Raw genomic sequence first — 15,379 nt, forward strand, 5'->3', positions numbered from 1 at the left:
TAATTATCTAGGCCAGGTACGCAAGCAATGATAATCCACTTTTAGAGGAATTATCCATATACCATTCAAAAGAGATAATCAATGAGACAAAAAGGAAACAAAAAGACCAAAACATCTCATCACCAGGAATCGACACCTAGAGGAGTAAAGAACACCAAGATTAACATTAGATTAACAATCAAGAAACAAGCAATACCCCAAATTCAGGAATTGCCAAACAAGCTAAAGGTAAACAGCCCAAGAAAAGAATCACCAAGACCACTCCCAACAATACTGACAGGGCAAGCCACTAGAATATAAAATGAGAGCAAACCCCACTCCCTGCTGGCACACTAGGTAACATCATCATCATCTTCTTCTTCTTCTTCTTCTTCTTCTTCTTCTTCTTCTTCTTCTTCTTCTTCTTCTTCTTCTTCTTCTTCTTCTTCTTCTTCTTCTTCTTATTATTATTATTATTATTATTATTATTATTATTAAGATGATATTACCTAATTTGGGTAAAGAAATGTCTGCAAGAAAACAACCAAGCTCAAAGGACAACAAGGACCCTTCATTTCAATCCTGAGCTACAAATATTCTTTAAAAGTTGAATCACTTTGCTGAAAGTCTCCTATCCTCAGGTTTAAAGAACATTCATCTGCTTAATATTCTGACCTGCTGAAGAACAAGAAAAGATTTTTGAGATGTGATCTGCTGCTACTGAGAAAGTGACATTTCTCTCCCATTCCTCTGTAGTTTAATTAATCATGGAGACATATATCTTGCTTTTATGTATCTGTAACCAATATTGTCAGTTCAAACCGTATGACAAAACCTGGAGTTTTTATAGCCTGATTTGTAGGCAGTAAATAGGCATACAGGTGAAACTTAAAAAATTAGAATATCATCCAAAAGTTCATTTATTTCAGTAATGCAACTTAAAAGGTGAAAATAATATATGAGATAGACTCATTACATGCAAAGCGAGATAGTTCATGCCTTGATTTGTCATAATTTTGATGATTATAGCTTAAAGCGCATGAAAACCCCAAATTCAAAATCTCAGAAAATTAGAATATTGTAAAAAGGTTCAATATTCTAGGCTCAAAGTGTCCCACTCTAATCAGCTAATTAAGCCATAACACCTGCAAAGGGTTCCTGAGCCTCTAAGTGGTCTCCCTGTCTGGTTCAGTAGGAATCAAAATCATGGGAAAGATTGCTGACCTGACAGTTGTGCAGAAAACCATTACTGACACCCTCCATAAGAAGGGAAAGCCCCAAAAGGTAATTGCAAAAGAAGTTGGATGTTCCCAAAGTGCTGTATCAAAGCACATTAATAGAAAGTCATGTGGAAGGGAAAAGTGTGGGGGGAAAAAGGTGCACAAGCAGCAGGGATGACTGCAGCCTGGAGAGGATTGTCAGGAAAAGGCCATTCAAAAGTTTTGGGGACTTTCACAAGGAGTGGACTGAGGCTGGAGTCAGTGCATCAAGAGCCACCACACACAGATGGATCCTGGACATGGACTTCAAATGTCGTATTCCTCTTGTCAAGCCGCTCCTTAACAACAAACAACATCAGAAGCGTCTTACCTGTGCTAAAGAAAAAAAACCTGGTTTGATGAGAGCAACTTTTGCATCTCATTTGGAAACCAAGGACTCAGAGTCTGGAGGAAGAAAGGAGAGGCACACACTGCAAGATGCTTGAAGTCCAGTGTGAAGTTTCCACAGTCTGTGTTGATTTGGGGAGCCATGTCTGCTGGTGTTGGTCCACTGTGCTTCATTAAGTGCAGGGTCAACACAGCCGTCTACCGAGAGGTTTTGGAGCACTTCATGCTTCCTTCCGCAGACGAGCTTTATGGGGATGCTGACTTCATCTTCCAGCAGGACTTGGCACCTGCCCACACTGTCAAAAGTACCAAAACCTGGTTCAGTGCTCATGGGATTACTGTGCTTGATTGGTCAGCAAACTCGTCTGACCTGAACCCCATGGAGAATCTATGGGGCATTGCTAAGAGAAAGATGAGAGACATGAGACCGAACAATGCAAAAGAGCTGAAGGCCGCTATTGTAGTATCCTGGCCTTCCATAACACCTCAGCAGTGCCACAGGCTGATAGCACCCATGCCACACCGCATTGAGGCAGTAATTGATGCAAAAGGGGCCCAAACCAAGTACTGAGTACATATGCATGCTTATACTTTTCAGAGGTCCGATATTGTTCTATGTACAATCCTTGTTTTGTTGATTTCATATAATATTCTAATTTTCTGAGATAGTGAATTTGGGCTGTAAGCCATAATCTTCAAAATTATGACAAATCAAAGCTTGAACTATCTCACTTTGCATGTAATCAGTCTATCTCATATATTAGTTTCACCTTTTAAGTAGCATTAGTTTCACCTTTTAAGTTGCATTACTGAAATAAATGAACTTTTGCACGATATTCTAGTTTTTCGAGTTTCACTTGTAAATGTATAAGGATATACTCCGACCAGTATAATTTCACTTTTTATAGTCAGTTGCATTTTTTCTATAATACGTTGAATTGTATGTAATATAAGTTGTTCTTTTTCAAAGAAAACAGCAATGGAAAAAGAACAACAACTTCAGGTGGCAATCCAGGATGCAACACTGAAGCTGGAAAAGATGGAGTAAGATAACTACTGAATAAGTATTAAAATTATTAAGAATTGGTTCATAAGACTGAAGTACTTTCTATCTGGTATAGAATTTGTTATATTTTGAAGACTGCATGTCTGAATTCTGCTTACATGCTTTTCACATGGATTTTGTTGTTAATGGCATTTGAATCAAAGATTTGCCATAGCATGTTTTTAAAGAGAGTGTATAAATTGACTGGATTTCAGTGCTTAAGACTTTGTTGAAAAATAGGTGCTATTTTAGAATTCTAAAGAAATAGAGTTCTTTTGAAGTACTGTATTTTTCGGTGTATAAGATGCATTCCCCTGAAAAAAAGTTGGTGAAAATGTCTGTGTCTTATACAGCTAATATTGCTGAAGCCCTGCCCAGCCGCCGGCCCCAACCCTTCGGCCTCTGCCTCCCAGCAATTCCCTTCCTTGCAGCAAACTATCTGGTCAGCTTCAGCACAGCCTGATTTAGCACGAGCAGCTGATTGGCGGTTTGATCTGCCTCCCGGAATACTGTCTATCAACTGTTCCAGGCTGTGGGGATCGCCACTGTTGCTGCCCAGCACCGCTGCCGCCTATCGCTGCCTCTGCGCTCCACAATTTCAGCCTCCACGTGCCCCTTTTTTGGCCCGTTCTGGTTGGCAGGGATTGCTGCCACTGCCTATCCCCGCCACCTGGAACGGGCCAAAAATGGGGTGCGTGGAGGCCTAAAATGGGGCATGCGGAGGCCAAAAATGGGGCGCACGGAGACAGTGATAGGCAGCGGTGGCAATGTGTGGTGGCAATCCCCGCAGCCTGGAACAGCTGATGATATTACGGGAGGCAGATCCAACCACCAATCAGCTGCCTGTGCTAAATCTGACTGTCCTGAAGCTGACCAGGCTGTTTCCTACAAGGAGACAAATTGCTGGGAGGCAGAGACATATTTTTTTTTCTTGATTTCCTCCCCAAAAGCTAGATGCATTTTATAGTCCGGAGCGTCTTATAGTCTGAAAAATATGGTACTTCTCATAAGGAATTTTTGGGGACACTCCTTCTGTAGGTTCTTTATTACGTCTTGTCATTTATGGGAGATTATATATATTTGTAGTAAGTGCTATAATATGAAATTAAAGCCTGCATGACAGGATGGGTCGGGACCCGGTCAAAAGAAAGAAACAGTGATTTATTTCTATGTTTTCCCAAATTTGGCTTATTTCTTTCAAGTAGAAAGTAAGATTCCTTCTACTGTTTTTCCATTACGCGTACCTCTGCTGTTCTGCTCATTCCTCTTAGTGGATAGGGGGAAAAAAAGAGCTTATTTGTGTGTGTGTGTGTGAGAGAGAGAAGCGGGGGTGGGGGAGGGGCTATCCCAATGGAAAGCATGGTTGAAATGTTTTTGGAAGGACACATTCTCACAGTGGCTCATTGGAAACAAATGGGTTCAGTTTCAGTTAAAAAAAGGAATGAGATTGTGCTTTTCTTAGGCCATGTTTCTGGAGCTACAGTCACCATTTTAGGTGCAAACAACTATTGAGTTCCCTGCTTAGATGTGATTTGGGCTGATAAGGGGCAATGTGTTTTTTTGTGTCTATCATATTGGTTAACTTCACTGCTATTTTCATGAAAGATCTTTAAATTTCATCCTCTCCACATTAAGATTTTTTAATGTTATGTATTAAATTGAAATTGTCTAAGCAAATTTCTGTAGAAAGATGTTTTATATACATATCTAAAATTGTACATTAAATATATTATTGCGGAACGTAAGATTACTAAGTGGCTTCATCAAAAATAAGCAGCTTTTTAAATAAGTGAAACAATATGTACCTTTTGTATGTTAAATTTATATGTCAAATTCATTTTTCTCGAAACTGAGCACTATTTCTATATACTCAGTATTGTTCCTGCAGACCAAGAAGTGGAGTTTAAGGAGTTATCTGAAGAAATTCAAGAACTACAGCATAAACTCAACCAAGAATATCGGCAAAAAACAGTATGTGTTCTTACTGTTTTCTGTACATTTATGTGATATCCACAAACTATCCTGTGTAGCTGTCCATTACATAACAGCTTAAGAGAACTTGTAGTAAAATATATACAGGTAAAGGTAAAGGTTCCCCTTGCACATATGTGCTAGTGATTCCCGACTAAGTGGCGGTGCCCATCTCCGTTTCAAAGCTGAAGAGCCAGCGCTGTCCGAAGACGTCTCTGTGGTCATGTGGCCAGCATGACTAAACACCGAAGGCACACGGAACACTGTTACCTTCCAACCAAAGGTGGTCCCTATTTTTCTACTTGCATTTTTTACGTGCTTTCGAACTGCTAGGTTAGCAGAAGCTGGGGCAAGTAACGGGAGCTCACTCCATTATGAGATGCTAGGGATTCAAACTGCCAACCTTTCTAATCGACAAGCTCAGTGTCTGAGCCACCACGTCCCCCTAAGTAGCCAACCTAGCTGTTTGAAAGCATGTAAAAATGCAAGTAGAAAAATAGGGACCAACTTGGTGGGAAGGTAACATTGTTCCGTGTACCTTCGGCGTTTAGTCATGCCGGCCACATGACCATGGAATTGTCATCAGACAGCACTGGCTCTTCAGCTTAGAAATGGAGATGAGCACTGCCCCCTAGAGTCAGGAATGACTAGCACGTATGTGCGAGGGGAACCTTTACCATTACCTATATACAGGTAGATCTTGACTAATGACAAGTTGCTTAATGACTATTGGAAATGAGGATGGGCCTACCAGGGGCTACTTTGGACCCAGATTTGAAGTTACGATGGTTGAAACCCCTGTCCCTGACTGCATTTATAGTCATTTGCATCATTTTGTGGACATGTGATTGCATTTTACAATTGCCAAAGCCTGGCATTTACTTCCAGTTTTCAACAAAACTGTGCCCCTAGTGAACCATTGGTTTGCTTAATGAATGCTGCAAAAAAAAAAGAAAGGTAAATCTTGTTGGTCATATGACTGGCCCATTTTATGACCACGATGGGCAGACTCCATTACTGTCATGACCACCTCTACTGTGACCTGCTTCATTTTTAGAATATTACATCAATGGTTTAGGATTCAGAAAACATCCACATTGCGATTGTATGTTCCCATTCTCATAATTATACTTTGTACAAGAGATGTCTGACTTACAGTGAATAACAATAAATAACACTGAGGTTATTTTCTCCCTATTTCCTAGTAAAGCTATTATAAACTGCTTCTGATGAGCTGGATTGGATCAGCTATTCCCCTTTGTATGGCTCATATGTTTATAATAGCTGGGCTCATGTCTCATTGTAAAATAAGATTCTTAGCTTTGGTTTGTTGAATAAACTATAGTTGGCTGGATTCACATATAGGTTACTTTATAAACCATACAGCTAATTGTGATATGTGAAACCTGATCTTAATCTTACTAGAAATGCTTCATAATAATGGAAGAAAATATGAACTATTAAAATTGAAGGTATTCTAAGGTGAAATGAAAAATAGACTCTTTTTAAACATATCATGAAAATATCTAGATTCTTTTCAGTTGGGATTCAATAATGGGACAAATACAGAATTATTTCCTCTGGTAGATGACCTTCATGAGAGTAATAATAATAAGAAGAAGAACAACAACAACAGAGTTGGAAGGGACCTTGGAGGTCTTCTAGTCCAACCCCCTGCCCAGGCAGGAAACCCTACACCATTTCAGACAAATGGTTATTCAACATTTTCTTAAAAATTTCCAGTGTTGGAGCATTTACAGTTAGATGCTTTTGATAATGTTAAGCATAGTATAATTCTAGTTCACATTCAGGAGTTGGGGGTGAGGTTTATCTCTTATTTCAGTGGATTGTCCATATGATTATTGTGAGGGAGTCTTCAAGTGCATGGGAACACCACTACAGGATCCATTTATTCACATATTCATTGATAAGGATATGTATATATCACATTAAACTATTGGGAGAAATTATCTGTTAGTTCAGGTGAAGTATTATCAGTATACTGTTGATACTTAGCTATGTATTGCTTACCAGATTCAAGCCAAGATGCCATGGAAATTTTGGATGGGAAGAAACAAGCTCAGATTAAATCCTACCCTGATATAGCCTATGGGTGTCAGTAAACATTGAACCTATACTTATTTATTTTTATTTATTTATTAAATTTTTATACCGCCCTTCTCCCGAAGGACTCAGGGCAGTTTACAGCCATGATAAAAACAACAACAGGATACACATAAAACCATAAGTTAAAAAACTTATTTTACAAATGGCCGAATTAAAACATTTAGAATAAAACCCAAATTTTAAAATGTTAAAACATTGTTAAAACATACTATTGGTTCCAGAAGTTATCCCTAATTACTTTTAGCCACCCAGAATCATAAATTTGAGATAGGCAGCCATGTAAATTGAGGACAACATCCCATTGTAATCCCATTGAAGAGGTGGTCCTGGCTTGGGTCCTGGATTCTCAGCTCCTGCTCAGGCAGCAGGTGGAAGCCATGGTCAGAAGAGCTTTCTTCCAGCTTTTGTCTGTATTGCTTACTGCTTTACCTGTAGTAGGATGCTACATGTTACATGTAGTAACTCATGTTCTGGTCACAACCTGATGGGGCTCCTGAAATGTGCTTTTGGGTGGGGCTGCCTTTGGATCTCACGTGGAAGGTACAGTTACTGCAAAATGTGGTGGCAAGATTGGAACAGCCTTGACAATGAAGAATATACTATATTAAACTATACTAAAATTGTGGATTGGTTTCCAATAACCATCTAGGCCTCATTTAATGTAGTGGTCATTATCTTTAAAGCTTTATATGGTGTGGCAATGACATTGCACAACACTTTGGTAGGGTTGAAACTATTCCTTTGAGTCATCTAGGTTTCCCATGCCCATGGCAGCCACATTTTCTGAAACTTTGTCTTCCGACGTCATACCTCGTTAATAGTAAGCCAAGCCTATATTGTTTTAGCAACCTTTTTGGCCCCTAGATCCTCACTGGGCATAGTTATCCTTTATGTTTAATGTTTGGATTTTATAATTCAATATTTTTATTTTGTGTATTGCTATTTGTCACTTAAAATCTGGGGTTGAGACAAATTATAACCATTGCAAATAAATGTTCTTAATTGTCATGCAATTTTTTTGTAGAATGTTTTGCAAGAAATGATCCATCAAAAAAGAATGGAAATTGCAGAAAAAAATCAAAATTTAGTAAGTACTCAATCAAAGACCAGAAAATTTAAGAATCTAATTTCAAAAACTGATAAGAGTAATTGCTTATCCATAATAGTTTACATACTGTATGATGTGAGATATTATATTTTAGAATCATAGGGCTGGAAGGGACCTTGGAGTCTTTTAGTTCAACCCCTGCCCATGGCAGGAGACCTTATATCATACCAGATAAAAAAAAAATTCTTTTCTCCTAGGTTTTATTTTATTTATTTTTTTGTCACAACAGTATATGTAAACATTGTCATAAAAACAACAGCACATCATATATATAGGCTAGAATATGTATAAAATATAAAATATAGGCTAAAATGTGTGTGTGTGTGTGTGTGTGTGTGTGTGTGTGTGTGTATATATATATATATATATATTTGTTTTCTGAGGTTTTCACGGGTGTTTGTATATAGGTCTTTGGTTGTTCGGGTTTTCTCCCGTGTAAGATTGGAAGTGTCTTGGCGACGTTTCGACGAAGTCTCATTCGTCATCTTCAGGCTTCAGCTTCGTGCTTCTGGGAGCAATGTGTGATCGCAGCTGTTTCTTCCTTTTAACTGCTAGTGGGGGTTTGAACTGATTGGGTGGGAGCTTGGCTGTGCTCTGATTGGATGGGGGTTTTTCTGTGCTCTGATTGGCTGGGGGTGTGTCCTGTGTTGGTGGGGGCTTGGTTGTGCTCAGTCTAGTCTGTGCTGCAGGGGGATTTGAGCTGGTGAGCTGCATAGCTGTTGTTTGGCTTTGTGGTCGTGCTACATCTTCATAGTGGGTGTCAGTCTGCTGCATGAATGGATTGGAGGGGTTTGAAATGGCTAATGTTGCAGCTGCGGTCTGGCTTCTGGTCCTTGGTCGTGCTTCATGATCAGTGTGGGTTTGGGTCTGCTTTCTGGGTGGATGTGCAGTGGTGACATCCTGTGTGGACCTTGTGAGTGTGGGTCTGGTGTCATTCCTCGTGACAAACGAGTCCCTAACACGAGGAATGACACCAGACCCACACTCACGAGGTCCACACAGGATGTCACCACCGCACATCCACCCAGCAGACCCAAACACTGATCATGAAGCACGACCAGGACCAGAAGCCAGACCGCAGCTGCAACATTGTATTTCAAACCCTCCAATCCATTCATGCAGCAGACTGACACCACTATGAAGATGTACGACCACAAAGCCAAACAACAGCTATGCAGCTCACCAGCTCAAATCCCCTGCAGCACAGACTAGACTGAGCACAACCAAGCCCCCACCAACACAGGACACACCCCAGCCAATCAGAGCACAGAAAACCCCCATCCAATCAGGCACAGCCAGCTCACCCAATCAGTTCAAACCCCACTAGCAGTTAAAGGAAGAAACAGCTGCGATCACATTGCTCCCAAACTGAAGCTGAAGCCTGAAGATGACGAATGAGACTGTCGAACGTCGCCAAGACACTTCAATCTTACACGGAGAAAACCCGAACAACCAAAGACCTATATATATATATATATATATGTGTGTGTGTGTGTGTGTGGGGGTGTGTGTGTGTGTGTCTTTGGTTGTTCGGGTTTTCTCCCGTAAAATTGGAAATGTCTTGGCAACGTTTCGACGAAGTCTCATTCGTCATCTTCAGGCTTCAGCCGTGCTTCTGGGAGCAATGTGTGATCGCAGCTGTTTCTTCCTTTTAACTGCTAGTGGGGGTTTGAACTGATTGGGTGGGAGCTTGGCTGTGCTCTGATTGGATGGAGGTTTTTTTGTGCTCTGATTGGCTGGGGGTGTGTCCTGTTTGGGTGGGGGCTTGGTTGTGCTCAATTTAGTCTGTGTTGCAGGGGGATTTGAGCTGGTGAGCTGCATAGCTGTTGTTTGGCTTTGTGGTCGTGCTACATCTTCATAGTGGGTGTCAGTCTGCTGCATGTATGGATTGGAGGGGTTTGAAATGGCTAATGTTGCAGCTGCGGTCTGGCTTCTGGTCCTTGGTCGTGCTTCATGATCAGTGTGGGTTTGGGTCTGCTTTCTGGGTGGATGTGCGGTGGTGACATCCTGTGTGGACCTCGTGAGTGTGGGTCTGGTGTCATTCCTCGTGTTAGGGACTCGTTTGTCAATAAGGGCAGGTTTCCAAATGGCTGGTAGGCGGGAGGTATCATCTCGTTTGTTCAGGCTGTATGGGCGTTTTTCTATCTCAATGGCTTCTCTGATTATTCTGTTGTTAAAGTGGTCGGTTTTGGCGATAGTTCTGGTCTTTTTAAAGTCAATATCATGTCCTGTGACTTTAAAGTGTTGGACCAGGGAAGAAGTTGGTTCCTCTTTTTTGACTGAGTTCTTGTGTTCTTCAATGCGTGCACTTATTCTTCTGTTGGTTTGTCCGATGTATGTGGTGGGGCAGGCAGTGCATGGGATTTCATATACTCCTTGATTTTCTAACTCAATTTTGTCTTTGGGGTTTCTTAGGATGGTGGATATTTTTCGGTTTGTGCAGAATGCTGTCTTGATGTTGTGTTTGTGGAGGATCTTGCTGATTCTGTCTGTGGGGCCTTTTATATATGGGAGGAGGGCTGTGCCGTTTTCTTGTTCTCTGTCTTGGATTTTAGTGGGGGGTTCTTTTTGGATTAGCTTGGTAATCTTATTTCTTTGGAATCCATTGGATGTTAGTACGTTAGTGAGAGTGTCTAGTTCGGTTTTTAAGTGTTGTTCGTCAGCTAAGCATTTTGTTCTGGAGATCTCCAGAACAAAATGCTTCGTCGAAACGTCGCCAAGACACTTCCAATTTTACGCGGGAGAAAACCCGAATAACCAAAGATCTACACACACACACACACACACACACACACACACACACACACACACATATATATATGTGTGTGTATATATATATATATATATATATATATATATATATATATATACATATATATATATATATGTATATATATATATAAGCAAAAGTATTAATTTGATATAATGAAAGGGAACAATAGGACAGGAACGGTAGGCACTTTTGTGCTCTTATGCACGCCCCTTATAGTCCTCTTAGGAATGGGGTAAGGTCAATGGTAGATAGTTTTTGGTTGAAGCTTTGGGGATTTTGAGAAGAGACTACAGAGTCAGGTAGTGAGTTCCAGGCCTTAATAATTCTGTTACAGAAGTCATATTTTCTGCAATCAAGTTTGAAGCAGTTAACATTAACTTTGAATCTATTGTTTGCTCTTGTATTATTGCGATTGAAGCTGAAGTAGTCTTTAACAGGAAGGACATTGCAATAGATGATTTTGTGTGTTAAACACAGGTCTTGTCGGAGTCGGCAGAGTTCTAAGTTTTCTAATCCTAGGATTTCGAGTCTGGTGGTGTAAGGTATTTTGTTTTTTTCAGAGGAGCGGAGAACTCTTCTTGTAAAATATTTCTGGACGCGTTCAATTGTATTAATGTCTGAGATGTGGTATGGGTTCCAGACAGGTGAGCTGTATTCAAGAATAGGTCTAGCAAATGTTTTATAAGCTCTGGTTAGAAGTGTAGAGCTTTTGGAAAAGAAGCTATGCAAAATTAGGTTTACAACTCTTAGAGCTTTTTTTGTTATGTAGTTGCAGTGGGCTTTGGCACTTAGATCATTTGATATGAAAACTCCAAGGTCTTTAACAGGGTGGGGGTCATCTGTAAGGTAATGTCCATCAAGCTTGTACTTAGTGTTAGGGTTCTTTTTCCCAATATGTAAGACTGAGCATTTGCTGGTTGAGATTTGGAGTTGCCAAGTTTTAGACCAATCAGATAGAAATTCAAGGTCTTTTTGATGGGTAGAAGTATTGTTGGTGGTGTTAAATAGTTTGACATTGTCAGCAAAGAGAACACAATAACTTGAGATAAGATCACAGAGATCATTTATGTATAGTATGAAGAGAGTTGGTCCAAGAACGCTGCCTTGGGGAACTTTTGACAGGAACAGGGTTTGATAGAGCATTGCCAATTCTGACCACTTGTTGTCTGTTTGACAGGAAGGCATTTATCCAATTGTGAAGAGGTCCTGAAATACCGTAGGATTTTAGTTTTAGGAGAAGTTTATCATGTACTACTGAGTCAAAAGCTTTGCAGAAGTCTATGTAGATTGCATCTATTGCTTTGCCTTGTTCAAGGTTTGTAGTACATGTTTTTGCAGTGAAGTTGTAAGTTACATAATAATTTTTTTCTGAAACCAAATTGTTTATTAGAGAGTAGGTTGTTTCTAGGTGGAGGGTAATGGATTGGTTGATGATAGATTCCATTACTTTGCAGGTGACGCAGAATAGAGAGATTGGTCTGTAATTTTCAATTAGGCTGGGATCTCCTTTTTTGAAGATAGGGATGACTGTGGCTAGAGACCAAAGTTTGGGAAGGGAACCAGTCGTGAAAGCTTTATCAAAGATTATGCTTAGGGGTTCTGCTATATTTATTGAAAGTTTTTTTAAGAAGTATGCACATAGACCATCAGGCCCAATAGATAAAGATGGTTTCAGGTTGCGAAGAGCTTTTTCAACATCTTCTGTGAAATCTATATGAGTTAAGTTGTTGTACTCATTGTTAGTACGATTTGGGAAAGTCGGATATGAGCCATCACTGTTAACAAAGACTGAGCCAAAGAATGTGTTAAAGAGGTTTGCTTTAACATTGGTTAAATTAATTGGTTGTCCAATCTTTTCTTGAGGACCTCCAGTGATGGTATGCCCAAAATTCTGGGAGGCAAACTGTTCTATTGGTTAATTGTTCTCACTGTTGAGAAATTTCTCCTTAGTTCCAATTTGGATCTCTCGTTAATGATCTTACATCCATTGCTTCTTGTCCTGTCCTTTGGTGATTTGGAGAATAAGTCCACACCTCTTTTTTGTGACAGTCCCTCAAGCACTGGAAGACAGCTATCATGTCATCCCTAATCCTTTTCTTTGATAGGCTAGACATATCTTATTTCCTTAACCATTCATCATACGGTTTAGCCACCGAAGCCTTTATCATCTGTGTTGCTGTTTTCTGCATTCTTTCTAGAGTCTCAGCATCCTTTTTGTTTCATGAAGACCAGGACTGGACGCAGTATTCAAAGTGTGGCTTCACTAATGCAGTACACAGCAGTACTATCACTTTTTGTGATCTTGATGCTACCCCTCTATTGATGCAGCCCAGGACTGCATTGGCTTTTTCTGTTGCTGCTGACTCATACTTAAGTGCTGGCCCACAAGGACACCTAAATCCCTATCATAGTTACTATTGTTGAGCCAGATACAGCCTGTTTTGATACGTGTGCATTTGATTTTTTTTCCTCCCTGGGTGCAGGACCTTACTTTTCCCTCCACTGAACTGCATCTTGTTAGCTAGGGCCCAGTGCTCAAGTCTGTGAAATTTTATATCACTTCATGCTTATATCATTTTTGAAGTGAGATTTTCCTCCCCATTAGAGATGTGCAAGCCTTTCTGTATGAGTTCAGGCATACCCTGCCCAGATCAAGGTATGTTTTGTTTTTAAAGAAATTTTTAAAATGCATTTTTGTTGGGTTCCAGAGTTTGTTGTAACAGGTATTTTAGGGTGGGAAGGAGAGGAAAAACAGATACGTTATACCAGCATTGCCTTATTTGTCTCTTAAGCCACCTTTGTTTTTTCTTTATCAAAACCTGTTTCCACCCATTTTGCTTAAGTGACATTGTCCTCTCTAGAATGGTTCAGGTAAGCTTCAAGGCACAATGTATTTGCATTGTGCATCAAGCAAAACACATTTTTCCTCAATTTTTGAAGACTACATCAGGTCTTTGATTCATACATCACAAACCAGCACTTCGGATTCGAAGGCAAAAGGAGAGTTGAAAGCATGTAAGGGTGTGCATGTAATACCAGTTTGCAACTTTTTGAAACAGCCTAGTCTTTTATTTAGAACATGCAGTTGCTTTGCATTCTTGGGAAGGTATGCATTAGGTTTAAGAATTTTCTGATGTACCTCCTTGTATTATCTGAACTTTGAATTGAAATTTAATCTTTTGGAAAATAATTCCTCCCTCTGCATAATGCACAGTTCAGAAATGCTGTATGGACAGAGATAGACCAATTTTTCTTTCCATCTATCCTTTTTTGTTCTATTTTATCTGCCATCAATCAATTTAAATCTATTTACAATCCTAGACCAAACACAAGAAAAACACCTGCAATACAATGCTCATTGAAAAGGACTTTTAAAATTATGAGAAAATCTGTCATCTTCATTTACATCGCAGGTTAATTTGGTAGATCTGATTTGTTCTAAAGCAGCCATCTCTTTGTGATAGAAATGAGGGATGTTATATATACTATATTATAGTATTGCTGTGAATCATGAATAGCATGTTCTATAGTGCCACACCATATAGGGAAATAGAGTACTCTTTCAACACAAGTTACATTGCATTAAAATGGCAGTAATTCATGAAACCCACCAGTATCATTTAGATCTGGCCTACAATTTTCAATAAAAATCCAGTATAGTATTTATCAGAAAGGAAATTGGCCCTGAATGTAAAATGATATTTTCCACCAGGAAGGAAACAGCAGTTAGGAATGGGTTAATTCTGTTAGTTGGTGGTTTAAGTCTGCAAAAACTGTTAAGCCACACCTCTTCCTGTTGCTTGCTAGCTCCTTAGACTCAGTCTATCTGTGTTTATTCGAGCTGTCCATTTATGATTGCTTTTTCCTGTAGGAAAACTTCCTTTTTATTTAATTTGCCTTTTTTTACTAGCTTTATTTTTTCTTTTTCTTTTAAATTAATTTTTATTAATTTCCCCCATACACACGCATATTGTTTATGAACAGAGTATTGATGATATCATCTTTTATATCCTTTAACTTAACATATCCAAATATATTTTACTCAGTTACAATTTCTGCCAAAATATTATTTCACCATATTTTAATCACAATCTCAATGCTTCTATGCTCATTTATATAAACCACATCTTTCGCCCTCAAGTTCAAATTTCTGCATTTTAACTAACATATATTCTTCTTTATTCTTTTTTAGCTAATGCAATTTTTATCAAGATATATTCAAATATATTTGGGGTTGTCTTTCTTCCATTTCATCTTTTCCATTTTACAGCAATCTTTCTTCCCTTTCTTATCCTCTCTCTTCCTTCTTTTAACCTTCCTACTTTCTTTTCTCCTCTCCTACTCCTTCTCCACATCCCCTTCCTTTACCCCTCCTCCATTCTCCCTTCCACTCTGACCTTCTCTCCTACTCTTATTTCCCCTCTCTTTCTTCCTCTCCTCTCCTCTCCCTTTCTTTCTCTCTCTCTCTCCTTCTCCCTTTCTTAGCTCTCTCCTCCTTCTTATCTCTCTCCGTTGCTGTATTCATTTTGATTTTTCCGTTATGGTGTCCAGACAACCCCAATTTTCCCATTTATTGAATCTATTTCTCAGAATTCCCCTCATATATTTTAATTATTAACATTTTCATCTTGTACTATCTTTGCTTTACCACTCTTTAGTAATCGCAAGCTTCCATCTCTTATTTTCTTTAACTTGTTGCATCCAGTTCAACAATAATTAATTTTTCTCTTACATTAAGGTACATCATTTACTAACATTTCAATTTTGTT

The 15,379-nt window shown here is 39.3% G+C and overlaps 1 protein-coding gene across 3 annotated transcripts in view; it reads left to right on the plus strand.

Moving 5' to 3' along the window:
• The window catches only part of NUF2 (NUF2 component of NDC80 kinetochore complex), a 42,128-nt gene that overhangs the window by 12,075 nt on the left and 14,674 nt on the right, over positions 1-15,379 (plus strand). For all 3 annotated transcript variants that reach the window (XM_058178178.1, XM_058178179.1, XM_058178180.1), the window contains exons 7-9: positions 2,557-2,630; positions 4,506-4,602; positions 7,754-7,816. In XM_058178178.1, the coding sequence (XP_058034161.1) occupies positions 2,557-2,630; positions 4,506-4,602; positions 7,754-7,816 (234 nt within the window). The remainder of the gene's footprint in view (positions 1-2,556; positions 2,631-4,505; positions 4,603-7,753; positions 7,817-15,379) is intronic.

Source organism: Ahaetulla prasina, chromosome 3 (assembly GCF_028640845.1).
Source record: "Ahaetulla prasina isolate Xishuangbanna chromosome 3, ASM2864084v1, whole genome shotgun sequence".
In the NCBI taxonomy this organism is placed as follows: Eukaryota; Metazoa; Chordata; class Lepidosauria; order Squamata; family Colubridae; genus Ahaetulla; species Ahaetulla prasina.